Here is a 16,427-nt window from a genome sequence, read left to right as displayed (position 1 = left end):
CATTTTGTATCATTTGCAGTATTTACATTACTTCGGCCATACAAATATTCCAAACCACCCTCTAACCCAACCCTACATTTGTTAGAACTGTAACTCACCCACCTAGTAATTTTACAATGAGACAGCAGCTCATGTTACAAGCGCAGTATGCTCAAAGTTAATTTCTTCAATCTAGTTTTGCAGGTTTGCATGTCCAAATAAAACAAACAACGTAGACAATGAAAATGTCACTTCAAGGTGCTGCATACAACCACCTTATAATTACCTTCTGGAGTAACTTCAACTTTAAATATTTGTTATAAAAGAATGATTGCTGAAAGGGCAGTATTTGCCTTAAGTGTCATTATGCATTGTGCATTTTTATATTGCATTGGTTAAAGTACTGGGGGTATGTAATAGGGTGCAAGCTTGTGCCACTGCAGAAATACATGTGAGTGTTTAATTAATATATTTACACAGGCGTTCCCTGTTCCCTCTTCCCTAGCAGAAGCCCTATCTCCTGGAACTCTGCGCAGCGCCCCAATGAAACAGCCTGCGGGTAGCCGTACCCACCCGCAGGTGGTGAAAACTGCGGTGTAGCCGCTGATTGGCTCCGGCTCCTGACAGTTACCACATGGGCTGGTCAGTCAGTCAGGAGCTGGAGCCAGAACCGGAACTGAGTGTGCATATATGGTCTAGACCCCTTACAATAAAAAACATTAACACATACAATATAGAAAAACAAGAAAAGATAATATAAAATCAGAAATTTAAAAAAAACATCCAGAAGTTGTCTGGATAAATCAAGGCAGACAAGTGAGTGTCAGCCTGATATTCATACACCCCATATAACTCTGTTCATATAGCGCAGTCCACAAATGTTATGGGGCTTAAAGAATGTTTGACATTTAAAAATATATATTATCTGAGTTACCAGTATAAAGGGTGGCATTACCTCCCAGCGTTCTCAGCCAAACACCTGCGCTTTGTACACCTACTGCTTATGACCAGCTGCACTCCTGCGTTTGTGTACATGATCTGCAAATTACATCCCAGCAGTCTGAGCAGAAAATAGGTGTCTGTGCGGACTTTTTTTTCCAGCCCGCAACTCGGTCCCTAGTATTACCAACCCTCAAGGCTGCAACTCGGTCCCTAGGCCGCACCTTAGCCAAGAATTTACCAGTCGTCAAAGCTGCAACTTGGCCCCGAGGCTACGCCTCTGCCAAGTATTTACCAGTCCTCAAGACTGCAACTCTGTCCCTAGGCCGCACCTCTGCCAAGTATTTGCCGGCCCTCAAGGCAGAACTCAGTCCCTAGGCCGCACCATAGCCAAATATTTACCAGCCCTCAAGACTGCAACTCGGCCCAGAGGCCACGCCTCCACCAAGTATTATTCAGCCCTCAGGGCTGCAACTGGGACATTCAGTCTACCTCCATCTAGGACTATCAAATCAGCTTTCCCCATCGCATTCAATAATCCTGGTACTACATGTTCCAGCAAGCCTCCCGCATGCTGGTATTTGGAGAACCACAAATACCAGCATGTGGGGCATTACGGGCCCGCTGGTACCTGTAGTTCCACAGCCAAAGAAATACGTAAAAAAAACAATACACACACCGTGAATGTAAAAGTTTATTCTAACATACCTGCACACTCACACTTACACTCACACATACTCACCTAGTATCCATGGTAATCCATAGGGGTACCTATAGAAAAAATCCATACTCACCTCTCCTATGCGTAGGTCATGTCCTCTTCGTTCCAAGTAGACATCCAAGGGGTTAAAATAAAAAAATGAGCATTACCGAAACCAAGTCAGACTGAGTAAAGGTATGTGTGTCAGACTGAGGTGAGTATGGATACCTTTACTCCACGCGAATGACTGTAGCACACGTGTGCTCCAATCATTGTAGGAGCCGCCAGCCAATCAGCGGGCATCTCTGTCGGAGCTGCTTGCTAATTGGCTGTATGCGGTCAGCCTGTCTTTCCCATAGACTTCAATGGATAGAATTCTTCCATTGAAGTCTATGATGGGAACTGCGACATTGTATCTACTGATGTAATCACAAGGTTAATTGAGGAGAACCTTGTGGCTACATCAGTAGATACAATGTCGCGAGTTTGTACTGTTACTAAAACTGACACCCTATTACATTTGGCCCAATGTGTGAAATTTTAAGTTGTCTGTGTTTGCTGAGAGAGGAGATATTGCAGAGAACATATTTTCGCTTTCCCCATAGGAAATAATGGGTTTTTGCAAAAAACGGAAGATTGCATTTTTCTCTTAAACGCAATATGGGAAAAAAACTATTTCACATCACATTAGTGGGCCTTGGTCTTCAACACAGGGTTTATATATGCATGTGAACAAAGCACACCAAACAGTACAAACAATATAATTGAATTATATTTCTTGATGTCGCAGGTCTATCCAAACAGCGTGGAGTGGAGTCACAAGGCTTATATGTGCACGTGAATATTTTCCTGATGGACACAGCACTGCCAATACAGGAGAGTACAGCATATCATACAAAACCGTGCACCCCCTCTTATACACATTCACTAAGCAGCGCAGCCACTTGTGAGTCTGGACACAGCACAGCCTATACAGCAGAGTTAAGAATAGCGTACAACAGTGTGCTTGACAAAGAAGTGGCGTGGAGTCCCATCTGCGGCACCTTATATAGAATCCAAAACCCGTGAAAATCCGACGCAACGAGGATGACATTTTGCCTTGAAGTGGAATCTGAGTCAGACAGGAAGACCCCAGCTGCCGCTCGGATTGACTCGGATTCCCAATGTTCGGATTCCAAGGAATCTGAACCACTCATCTCTAATTATGAACATGTTGATTTGTTCAATGTTGACATTCTTACATTAACATAATAAATTACACTGTCAAGAGCTATGTAATGGTTGCTCTGACAGAGTCCGCTCTTCCCAATTCATTTCTGTGGAGTGACCAGGGGCTATACTTACTGAAGTGCAGGTTTTTATAAGTGAAGATGTTGCACATAGCAACCAATCAGATTCTACTTAACATTTATCCAGTACCTTTTAGAAGATAATAGCTAGTATGTGATTGGTTGCTATGGGCAACATCTCCACTTCTAAAAACCTGCAAGAGTAAACTGGTCACAGTGTGCTGTGGTTCTGCTACACATTGTGCAGCAGGCTGGTCTGTCAAGATTTTTTATTTTGCCAACTGTCCGTATAATACTGTACATGGAACAAAGATGACGTGATCCCTGCATTTTGTAAGTAATAAATTGGTGAAAGAGGGATGTGTGGCACATTTTTTTTCCAGAAAAATATATAATATTTGGTGTGTGTGCGTCATGTTTATTTTAATATTTTTTACAGGCAGACTACAAGCACCAGCAGGCCCTTAATATCTGGGCATGCTGGCACTTGGTGTTCCATAAGTGCCATCATGCCGGGGCAGGCTTGCTGGGACTTTAGGCCACCTATAAAGAGCAATATTAACTATTTAATCACTATTAGCCCCGCACCCACTGCCACCGTGGATGCGGGGAAGAGCCGGGGGCTTTCAACCCAGGTTTGGTTGTCCCTCGTTAGGGGAGGACCCAATTTTTTTGGGGGGGATGGGCTGTCTTTACAGGGATTCCAGCCCTAGGCTGACCAGTTCAAGACTGATTAATGTTATGGCAGAGTTAGCCATGTTTTGATTCTCCCTGATATAGTGTTATCCCCCCGGCTGGTTATTGGAAAATAGGGGGAACCCCATGCCATTTGTTCACCCCGTTTTTCAATACCAGACCAGGCTCAGAGGTCCTGGCTGGTTATTAATTTGGGGAAGGCCCTACACATTTATATTCATTTTACTATTTCACTGCTACTAGCAGCATCTAAACTTTAGAGAAGTGTGTTTTTAATATTCTATATTTTCTACACTCACCGACTTTCATCCTTCAACCCTCTGTCAACCTTGCCATCAGCCTAATCCTAGCCTAACACATATAACCTTCATCACCAAAATCAACATACACCTAAATCCATTGATTATTAAGACATGACTCATCACCCATTATCTACCAATCATAATTCCTAATTATCATATCACATTTCTAAACACCCACTGTCCACGTCAACCTAGCAGACAGACAGTGCCATAATCACCTTAGCCATAGTACGGGACCATTCATTTATTCTCAGATCAGGACTTACCACCTCATAAGTGGATCACCACAGTTACCTTGACAACAGGGTCCCCATATGAACCAATTAGCAAAGTGCAAGCTGTACAGACTCCCACCAATTCCTGGCAACCCTCACAAACATCTTAGTGATTGGTAATTCTAATGACCTTTCACGGCACCCTAACAAGAGGTGGGACCACATTCCAGGAAGTTGACCCATCAATTTAAACCAGTTAGCACACTGACAGGGATCGGTATGAATGACCGCAGGACCTATGTCCGGTACTTCAAATCCTGACGCCAGAAGACCGGCAGCAGTGAAGATCCCGACAAGTTAAGTAACTAGCTATCACTAACCTCCCCCCTCCCTAACCCTAACTCACCTTTAGGGGTGCCTAACCCTAACCTCCCCCCTAGTGCCTAACCTCCCCATAAGTGCCTAAACCTAATCCCCCCTCCCCACAGCCTAAACCGAGCCCTCCCAGGGGGTGCCTAACCCTAACCCCCCTTTTCCCTAGCCTAACCCTAACGCTCCAGGGGGCTGCCTATCCCTAAGATCCCCCCCGGGAGTCCTTAACTTAACCCTCCCCCCCTCGGCTGTCCACGCCAGCCGCCCGGCTTACCTGTGTTCGGTATGCCAGGCATCGGGCTCCCAGCTTAGGGATAATGATAGGTGTCGGGATTTCGAAGCCTATCATTAGTCCCCTGTCAGGATTGCACAGTCGGGAAGCCAGCGGTTGGCATTTCGACAGTCGGCTTCCTGAATGCATCCCCACTGACACCCACATCCTTGATGTAGGCTACCGCTGAAATGCGCTGGGAGAGCCTGTTAGAACTGAACCTGCCAACCCTGTTTTGAACACTGAACAGCACAGGAGTCAAACACCCTCTCCAATCAGAGAGACAATCCTTTGCACTACACACAAACAACACATATCTGCAGAAACACCTCCTGGGCTGCATTACCACAGGACTGTAATAGCCAGAAAGACCATTGGCAGGACACAAGGCAGCTGCACAAGGATTATCAGAGCCGGCTGATCTCCCATGCAAGGGCTGAGTTAAACCAACTACCTAAAAGACATTTATTAGTGCCTGATGCTTTTAAAGCTGGCCACACATCTAAAGATTATCTGTCCAACCAGCCAACTAGTTGATTGGTTGGAATGAAAATCTGGTAACGTATGGGAGTAAATGATTGTCAGCAATTTGCTCCTAAATGCCAGAAAACAGATGAAAATGGTCGTTCAGACAAGTTTGTTGAATGTTTGATCTAAACAATTTGTTCGAACAACAGTTTTTGTCCATTTTCTGGCGTTTGGGAGCAAATTGCTGATTGTCATTTGCTTTCATACCTTACCAGATTTTCATTCCAATCAATCAACTAGTTGGCTGGTTGGACAGATAATCTTTAGATGTGTGGCCAGCTTAACACTGTGCACAAATCCACACCTGGTGAGTCAAAGACCACAGGTAATGGCACATGCAACATAGAAATATATAGCTCACTTACTTTAAATAAAGGGGTTCCCTAAAGGAATTTCCTGCTATCTCTATAGTCCCATACATTATATGGGGGTTTTATTATTAATATTATATTAATATTATATTATTTGAAAAGTTACTCCCTGAAGGAATCCACTGGAAATTATATATTACTGTAGCAGTGTGTCTCACATCAAGTATTAGCAATAAACTAACATATCAACCATTTTGTATCATTTGCAGTATTTACATTACTTCGGCCATACAAATATTCCAGACCACCCTCTAACCCAACCCTACATTTGTTAGAACTGTAACTCACCCACCTAGTAATTTTACAATGAGACAGCAGCTCATGTTACAAGCGCAGTATGCTCAAAGTTAATTTCTTCAATCTAGTTTTGCAGGTTTGCATGTCCAAATAAAACAAACAACGTAGACAATGAAAATGTCACTTCAAGGTGCTGCATACAACCACCTTATAATTACCTTCTGGAGTAACTTCAACTTTAAATATTTGTTATAAAAGAATGATTGCTGAAAGGGCAGTATTTGCCTTAAGTGTCATTATGCATTGTGCATTTTTATATTGCATTGGTTAAAGTACTGGGGGTATGTAATAGGGTGCAAGCTTGTGCCACTGCAGAAATACATGTGAGTGTTTAATTAATATATTTACACAGGCAAACGTTCCCTGTTCCCTCTTCCCTAGCAGAAGCCCTATCTCCTGGAACTCTGCGCAGCGCCCCAATGAAACAGCCTGCGGGTAGCCGTACCCACCCGCAGGTGGTGAAAACTGCGGTGTAGCCGCTGATTGGCTCCGGCTCCTGACAGTTACCACATGGGCTGGTCAGTCAGTCAGGAGCTGGAGCCAGAACCGGAACTGAGTGTGCATATATGGTCTAGACCCCTTACAATAAAAAACATTAACACATACAATATAGAAAAACAAGAAAAGATAATAAAAAATCAGAAATTAAAAAAAAACATCCAGAAGTTGTCTGGATAAATCAAGGCAGACAAGTGAGTGTCAGCCTGATATTCATACACCCCATATAACTCTGTTCATATAGCGCAGTCCACAAATGTTATGGGGCTTAAAGAATGTTTGACATTTAAAAATATATATTATCTGAGTTACCAGTATAAAGGGTGGCATTACCTCCCAGCGTTCTCAGCCAAACACCTGCGCTTTGTACACCTACTGCTTATGACCAGCTGCACTCCTGCGTTTGTGTACATGATCTGCAAATTACATCCCAGCAGTCTGAGCAGAAAATAGGCATCTGTGCGGACTTTCTTTTCCAGCCCGCAACTCGGTCCCTAGTATTACCACCCCTCAAGGCTGCAACTCGGTCCCTAGGCCGCACCTTAGCCAAGAATTTACCAGTCGTCAAAGCTGCAACTTGGCCCCGAGGCTACGCCTCTGCCAAGTATTTACCAGTCCTCAAGACTGCAACTCTGTCCCTAGGCCGCACCTCTGCCAAGTATTTGCCGGCCCTCAAGGCAGAACTCAGTCCCTAGGCCGCACCATAGCCAAATATTTACCAGCCCTCAAGACTGCAACTCGGCCCAGAGGCCACGCCTCCACCAAGTATTATTCAGCCCTCAGGGCTGCAACTGGGACATTCAGTCTACCTCCATCTAGGACTATCAAATCAGCTTTCCCCATCGCATTCAATAATCCTGGTACTACATGTTCCAGCAAGCCTCCTGCATGCTGGTATTTGGAGAACCACAAATACCAGCATGTGGGGCATTACGGGCCCGCTGGTACCTGTAGTTCCACAGCCAAAGAAATACGTAAAAAAAACAATACACACACCGTGAATGTAAAAGTTTATTCTAACATACCTGCACACTCACACTTACACTCACACATACCCACCTAGTATCCATGGTAATCCATAGGGGTACCTATAAAAAAAATCCATACTCACCTCTCCTATGTGTAGGTCATGTCCTCTTCGTTCCAAGTAGACATCCAAGGGGTTAAAATAAAAAAATGAGCATTACCGAAACCAAGTCAGACTGAGTAAAGGTATGTGTGTCAGACTGAGGTGAGTATGGATACCTTTACTCCACGCGAATGACTGTAGCACACGTGTGCTCCAATCATTGTAGGAGCCGCCAGCCAATCAGCGGGCATCTCTGTCGGAGCTGCTTGCTAATTGGCTGTATGCGGTCAGCCTGTCTTTCCCATAGACTTCAATGGATAGAATTCTTCCATTGAAGTCTATGATGGGAACTGCGACATTGTATCTACTGATGTAATCACAAGGTTAATTGAGGAGAACCTTGTGGCTACATCAGTAGATACAATGTCGCGAGTTTGTACTGTTACTAAAACTGACACCCTATTACATTTGGCCCAATGTGTGAAATTTTAAGTTGTCTGTGTTTGCTGAGAGAGGAGATATTGCAGAGAACATATTTTCGCTTTCCCCATAGGAAATAATGGGTTTTTGCAAAAAACGGAAGATTGCATTTTTCTCTTAAACGCAATATGGGAAAAAAACTATTTCACATCACATTAGTGGGCCTTGGTCTTCAACACAGGGTTTATATATGCATGTGAACAAAGCACACCAAACAGTACAAACAATATAATTGAATTATATTTCTTGATGTCGCAGGTCTATCCAAACAGCGTGGAGTGGAGTCACAAGGCTTATATGTGCACGTGAATATTTTCCTGATGGACACAGCACTGCCAATACAGGAGAGTACAGCATATCATACAAAACCGTGCACCCCCTCTTATACACATTCACTAAGCAGCGCAGCCACTTGTGAGTCTGGACACAGCACAGCCTATACAGCAGAGTTAAGAATAGCATACAACAGTGTGCTTGACAAAGAAGTGGCGTGGAGTCCCATCTGCGGCACCTTATATAGAATCCAAAACCCGTGAAAATCCGACGCAACGAGGATGACATTTTGCCTCGAAGTGGAATCTGAGTCAGACAGGAAGACCCCAGCTGCCGCTCGGATTGACTCGGATTCCCAATGTTCGGATTCCAAGGAATCTGAACCACTCATCTCTAATTATGAACATGTTGATTTGTTCAATGTTGACATTCTCACATTAACATAATAAATTACACTGTCAAGAGCTATGTAATGGTTGCTCTGACAGAGTCCACTCTTCCCAATTCATTTCTGTGGAGTGACCAGGGGCTATACTTACTGAAGTGCAGGTTTTTATAAGTGAAGATGTTGCACATAGCAACCAATCAGATTCTACTTAACATTTATCCAGTACCTTTTAGAAGATAATAGCTAGTATGTGATTGGTTGCTATGGGCAACATCTCCACTTCTAAAAACCTGCAAGAGTAAACTGGTCACAGTGTGCTGTGGTTCTGCTACACATTGTGCAGCAGGCTGGTCTGTCAAGATTTTTTATTTTGCCAACTGTCCGTATACTACTGTACATGGAACAAAGATGACGTGATCCCTGCATTTTGTAAGTAATAAATTGGTGAAAGAGGGATGTGTGGCACATTTTTTTTCCAGAAATATATATAATATTTGGTGTGTGTGCGTCATGTTTATTTTAATATTTTGTACAGGCAGACTACAAGCACCAGCAGGCCCTTAATATCTGGGCATGCTGGCACTTGGTGTTCCATAAGTGCCATCATGCCGGGGCAGGCTTGCTGGGACTTTAGGCCACCTATAAAGAGCAATATTAACTATTTAATCACTATTAGCCCCGCACCCACTGCCACCGTGGATGCGGGGAAGAGCCGGGGGCTTTCAACCCAGGTTTGGTTGTCCCTCGTTAGGGGAGGACCCAATTTTTTTGGGGGGGATGGGCTGTCTTTACAGGGATTCCAGCCCTGGGCTGACCAGTTCAAGACTGATTAATGTTATGGCAGAGTTAGCCATGTTTTGATTCTCCCTGATATAGTGTTATCCCCCCGGCTGGTTATTGGAAAATAGGGGGAACCCCATGCCATTTGTTCACCCCGTTTTTCAATACCAGACCAGGCTCAGAGGTCCTGGCTGGTTATTCATTTGGGGAAGGCCCTACACATTTATATTCATTTTACTATTTCACTGCTACAAGCAGCATCTAAACTTTAGAGAAGTGTGTTTTTAATATTCTATATTTTCTACACTCACCGACTTTCATCCTTCAACCCTCTGTCAACCTTGCCATCAGCCTAATCCTAGCCTAACACATATAACCTTCATCACCAAAATCAACATACACCTAAAGCTATCGATTATTAAGACATGACTCATCACCCATTATCTACCAATCATAATTCCTAATTATCATATCACATTTCTAAACACCCACTGTCCACGTCAACCTAGCAGACAGACAGTGCCATAATCACCTTAGCCATAGTACGGGACCATTCATTTATTCTCAGATCAGGACTTACCACCTCATAAGTGGATCACCACAGTTACCTTGACAACAGGGTCCCCATATGAACCAATTAGCAAAGTGCAAGCTATACAGACTCCCACCAATTCCTGGCAACCCTCACAAACTTCTTAGTGATTGGTAATTCTAATGACCTTTCACGGCACCCTAACAAGAGGTGGGACCACATTCCAGGAAGTTGACCCATCATTTTAAACCAGTTAGCACACTGACAGGGATCGGTATGAATGACCGCAGGACCTATGTCCGGTACTTCAAATCCTGACGCCAGAAGACCGGCAGCAGTGAAGTAACTAGCTATCACTAACCTCCCCCCTCCCTAACCCTAACTCACCTTTAGGGGTGCCTAACCCTAACCTCCCCCCTAGTGCCTAACCTCCCCATAAGTGCCTAAACCTAATCCCTCCTCCCCACAGCCTAAACCGAGCCCTCCCAGGGGGTGCCTAACCCTAACCTCCCCCTGGGAGCGCCTAACCCTAACCCCCCTTTTCCCTAGCCTAACCCTAACGCTCCAGGGGGCAGCCTATCCCTAAGATCCCCCCCGGGAGTCCTTAACTTAACCCTCCCCCCCTCGGCTGTCCACGCCAGCCGCCCGGCTTACCTGTGTTCGGTATGCCAGGCATCGGGCTCCCAGCTTAGGGATAATGATAGGTGTCGGGATTTCGAAGCCTATCATTAGTCCCCTGTCAGGATTGCACAGTCGGGAAGCCAGCGGTTGGCATTTCGACAGTCGGCTTCCTGAATGCATCCCCACTGACACCCACATCCTTGATGAAGGCTACCGCTGAAATGCGCTGGGAGAGCCTGTTAGAACTGAACCTGCCAACCCTGTTTTGAACACTGAACAGCACAGGAGTCAAACACCCTCTCCAATCAGAGAGACAATCCTTTGCACTACACACAAACAACACATATCTGCAGAAACACCTCCTGGGCTGCATTACCACAGGACTGTAATAGCCAGAAAGACCATTGGCAGGACACAAGGCAGCTGCACAAGGATTATCAGAGCCGGCTGACCTCACATGTAAGGGCTGAGTTAAACCAACTACCTAAAAGACATTTATTAGTGCCTGATGCTGCATCTGCCTTTTAAAACTGGCCACACATCTAAAGATTATCTGTCCAACCAGCCAACTAGTTGATTGGTTGGAATGAAAATCTGGTAACGTATGGGAGTAAATGATTGTCAGCAATTTGCTCCTAAATGCCAGAGAACAGATGAAAATGGTCGTTCAGACAAGTTTGTTGAATGTTTGATCTAAACAATTTGTTCGAACAACAGTTTTTGTCCATTTTCTGGCGTTTGGGAGCAAATTGCTGATTGTCATTTGCTTTCATACCTTACCAGATTTTCATTCCAATCAATCAACTAGTTGGCTGGTTGGACAGATAATCTTTAGATGTGTGGCCAGCTTAACACTGTGCACAAATCCACACCTGGTGAGTCAAAGACCACAGGTAATGGCACATGCAACATAGAAATATATAGCTCACTTACTTTAAATAAAGGGGTTCCCTAAAGGAATTACCTGCTATCTCTATAGTCCCATACATTATATGGGGGTTTTATTATTAATATTATATTAATATTATATTATTTGAAAAGTTACTCCCTGAAGGAATCCACTGGAAATTATATATTACTGTAGCAGTGTGTCTCACATCAAGTATTAGCAATAAACTAACATATCAACCATTTTGTATCATTTGCAGTATTTACATTACTTCGGCCATACAAATATTCCAAACCACCCTCTAACCCAACCCTACATTTGTTAGAACTGTAACTCACCCACCTAGTAATTTTACAATGAGACAGCAGCTCATGTTACAAGCGCAGTATGCTCAAAGTTAATTTCTTCAATCTAGTTTTGCAGGTTTGCATGTCCAAATAAAACAAACAACGTAGACAATGAAAATGTCACTTCAAGGTGCTGCATACAACCACCTTATAATTACCTTCTGGAGTAACTTCAACTTTAAATATTTGTTATAAAAGAATGATTGCTGAAAGGGCAGTATTTGCCTTAAGTGTCATTATGCATTGTGCATTTTTATATTGCATTGGTTAAAGTACTGGGGGTATGTAATAGGGTGCAAGCTTGTGCCACTGCAGGAATACATGTGAGTGTTCCTGTATTTTTAAAGTGTCAATCATTTTAAAATCAAAACCAGCCTGGTGTTGCCATTTTAAAAATATGGGAACACTCGCATGTTTCCCACAGCGGCACAAGCTTGCACCCTATTACAAAAGCCCCTTGGACTGAAAAATGTACTGCATATTATATATATACTTTTATAGGGAGAACAAAGCTGTTAGCCCTACCTGATAACGGGGAATGTTTATCTTTCCCCATGTAATTCATTGCATTAATTCCATACTGCAAAAGATCTTGTTTTTGCATGTGAGTATGTAGCAATGTATATCCATCCACATTACCTACCCTCAGGAAGTGCACCCATCTCCAGTAGTCCAATCCATGCATGTTGCATAACTAGGTGCATACTGCATCCGTGCCAAAGTAGGGATACTAATTAGTTGTGTTTCCAACCCATTACTACATATCAAATTATATATATAGATTATATATATATAATTATATTCTCACAGATTTGGTAATAAATAAATCATTCAGTGTTTCTTTTTCCCATTTATTTTTCCCAGGATCTTCTCTACTTTTGAGATAATGAAAACATTAGAAGCCTATATTCATCAGTTATAAAAAAATATATATATATAGTCTTACCTTATTTAATTTTCGATGACCAATGATGCTGAAGAGGATACAAAATGCAAACACTATGATCAGATAATATTTATATTTTAGTGGGAAGTTCATTATGCCTGCAGAAGAGAAAGGGAGAAAATATTGAGATTTTATTATATATTTAGGGCCGTATTCAATTTGAGGTGAAAAGTCCGGACTTTTCGCCTGGTGGACTTTTCGCCTACTTCGTCTGTTTTGCAGGCGGAAAAGTATCACACGCGTCCCTGCTTAATCCCATATTCAATTTGTAAGGATGCCGAAATGGGACCCGGCGAAACTGGAACAGGTGAAAAGTCCTGTCAATTTTCGGGAAATCATCCTGGCACCCCCCTAAAGATGTCCTGACATGGGAGATCACTATGGGTACCTCCGTTTTTTCCTGCTGAAGGGAAGTCAGGTTTTTAAATAGACCTGGCAGGAGCATAAATGCGGCTTTGAAGAACAGATGAGCATTTAGCAATTTTTTTGGGGAAAAATTAACTATGCCCATTAAATTTGGGGTACATGAAAATGGGTGCAAGCATATTTTTAAGTCCCTCAAATTTTTTTAAAAAATTCTTCAAAAATGCACCTCCACTACCACCCAAAATGAAGAAAACACCTGCCGCATACATGGGAACCTCTCTGGAAACAATTTCGCTAATTTAGAAGTTTGTCCCACATTTTTTTAAATCATCCCCAAAATTCAAGTACATTTTTTGGGGTGTCCTGAGGACTTTTTTTTAATTTTTGACACAGAAAACTTTTAGGGGACACTCCCAGGGGTACAGGCTATTTTTTTTAAGCCTGCACCCCAAAACCCAATTCTGCACATTTTTTTTGCCATGTAATACATGGAGAAAAGTTATCCCCGTTTTTTAACAAAGATTTTTCGCACAGGCGAAAAGTCTTTGAAATTGAATACAGGGAAAATTGAAACAGGCGAAAATGACGTCATCGGCGATAATTTATTCAATTTGAGGCGAAAACGGGTTATCGGCGATAATTTATCGCCAATAACCCGTTTTCACCGCAAATTGACTACGGCCCATAATCTGTATATCTCTCTAATAAATCTAGTTTGCACAAAGCAGATAGATTATCTATTATTAAGTAGAAGTCAGACTGGTTTGACTTGTTGTTAGACTGGTTTCAAGTCCACTCCAGGACTTGTCTCTTGCCAGTATTCCTCCTGCTCCTGACCATGCTTCTAGGTTGCCGGTTGCTAGGAGACCCAGACGTCAGAGGATTTCATATGTTTCCTCCTAGTGTTGCCTGATTGGCATCTGATCCTATTTGAACTTCCTGGACTGTCGCCGCCCTGTCGGCTATAGAGTTTTCATGTGGAACTTCTGGTTATGCAAGGAGCTCTCTGTGCATCCAGACTTCCAGCTATATTTTCTACATGCTGCGTGTATTCTGCTCACTGGCTTTTAAGTGACCCAAGTACCCTGGGTCCAAGCTACGCTGTCTCCAGGGCCCTCCAGGCCATACAGCTATCCTGCTTCTATACCACAGTTCAAGCATCGCTGTGTACAGAGCCTCCAGGCCATACAGCTATCCTGCTTCTATACCACGGTTCAAGCATCGCTGTCTACAGAGCCTCCAGGCCATACAGCTATCCTGCTTCTATACCACGGTTCAAGCATCGCTGTCTACAGAGCCTCCAGGTCATACAGCTATCCTGCTTCTATACCACGGTTCAAGTATCGCTGTCTACAGAGCCCCGCAGGCTATACAGCTATCCTGCTTCTATACCACGGTTCAAGCATCGCTGTCTACAGAGCCCTCCAGGCCATACAGCTATCCTGCTTCTAAACCACGTTTCTAGCTACGCTGTCTACTAGGCCCTCCAGGCCATACAGCAATCCTGCTTCAACACCACGTTTCAAGCATCACTGTCTACTAGGCTTTTCAGGCCAAACAGCAATCCTACTTCAACACCACGTTTCAAGCACTGCTGTCTACTAGGCTCTCCAGGCCATACAGCACCACGTTTCAAGCATCGCTGTCTACTAGGCCTTTCAGGCCAAACAGCAATCCTGCTTCAACACCACGTTTCAAGCACCGCTGTCTACTAGGCCCTCCAGGCCATACAGCAATCCTGCTTCAGCACCACGTTTCAAGCACCACTGTCTACTAGGCCCTCCTGGCCATACTGCAGTCCTGCTTCTACACCAGGTTTCAAGCATCGCTGTCTGCTAGGCCCTCCAGGCCATACTGCAATCCTGCTTCTATACCAGGTTTCAAGCATTGCTGTCTGCTAGGCCCTCCAGGCAATCCAGCAATCCTGCTTCTTCACCACGTTTCAAGCATTGCTGTCTACTGGGCCTCCTGACCATTTAACAACTTTAGTTTGGACTGTAAACCTACAGTATATTCTATTGACTGTCCTATGGTTTCAGCTCCTTATTGCACCATTGACATGTTGTGTTTTCACTGGTCCATCATATCATTTATTTAGTAAACTGCCATGATTTAACTACATTTCTTCTGTTTGTTCTTCGATGTGCCACGTATCTCCAACACCTCCATCTCGGTCCTAGCAATTGCTAGAGGATCGTAAAATGCCCGGGCTATCTAACAAATAATTAAATGCATAAATAATTTACACGATTTAAAAAAAAAAAAAAACATGTAGTTTTAGAAATATCAAAAGAATTTGGGAGAGTATATGGGATACTGAAATTAATCTGAGTATTTATAAATGAATATGGATATTTTATTAATTCAAAAGATCACATCCAGATTGAACTACTCCGATGCTCCTGGATATACACATAAAACATATAGCTGTGATACAACAGTGTTACTCACAGTATGTATACAGTCATTTAGTAAAAATAAAATGAAATAGAACAATGTGGCATAAGTATATAATTATCCTTGTGTATCAATGCCTATTTCCCTATAGAGTGTGAGCAGGGCCTTCCTACCTATATATCTGTCTGTTATTACCCAGTTTTGTTCTATTAATGTTCCAATTGCAAAGCGCAACGGAATATTCTGCGCTATATAAGAATAAATAAATCAAATAAATAATGTTTAGATACTAATAATCAGTGTAGCAAAGTATCATAGACTAAAGCAGTGGTTCACAAACTTTTTTTAATCGCGGTGCCCTAGTGCATCAGCATCATTTTTACGGAACCCCTAGGCCAAAAGTTTGTTTTTGAGAAATTCAGAAAAAAATGTAGTGAAGTAGTACAGTGAAGTAAATTGTGCTGACCTGTCATCCTTAGGGTCAGTTATATAGCGGTGGACAGGTTTGTGCTCTGTTTGTGCACATATTTACATTACATTGACCATAAAGAATTAGATTTTTTGCTGAACCACCAACCTGAGGCACCGCTGCAAGTGTTCCGAGGCATCCCAGCATGCCGCGGCGAACAGTTTGGGAACCACTGGACTAAAGTAATATTTTAAATGATCACAGTCTTGCGATCAGGTATAGAAGGGCCAATATTAATTGTCTGCTATTATTACAAATTGAGGGCCTGATTCAGAGCCGCTCGTTCGCTCCGGGCGATGTTCGCACATCTGCGCATGCGTATGGGTCGTAATGCGCATGCGCCAACCAGTCAGTGCGGTCGGAAATCGTGTGCTCGCAAAATAGCGAATGCCTGCTAATTTGAGTGACAGGAT

General features: G+C 43.2%; 1 protein-coding gene across 2 annotated transcripts in view; it reads right to left on the bottom strand.

Moving 5' to 3' along the window:
- LOC148508930 (NXPE family member 1-like) overlaps window positions 1-16,427 on the bottom strand; it is a 234,627-nt gene that overhangs the window by 137,524 nt on the left and 80,676 nt on the right. Inside the window, exon 2 of one of the 2 annotated variants that reach the window (XM_088443800.1) lies at window positions 12,783-12,880. The exons of the other annotated variant lie outside the window; for it this stretch is intronic. Coding sequence (XP_088299926.1) covers window positions 12,783-12,875 — 93 coding nt within the window. The 5' untranslated portion in view covers window positions 12,876-12,880. The remainder of the gene's footprint in view (window positions 1-12,782; window positions 12,881-16,427) is intronic. 2 annotated transcript variants of the gene reach the window in all.

Source organism: Taudactylus pleione, unplaced genomic scaffold, assembly GCF_031769625.1.
Source record: "Taudactylus pleione unplaced genomic scaffold, aTauple2 ptg000334l, whole genome shotgun sequence".
NCBI classification, from domain to species: domain Eukaryota; kingdom Metazoa; phylum Chordata; class Amphibia; order Anura; family Myobatrachidae; genus Taudactylus; species Taudactylus pleione.
Note: the sequence above shows the minus strand (reverse complement) of the source record. Positions and strands in the feature narration are given on the sequence as shown.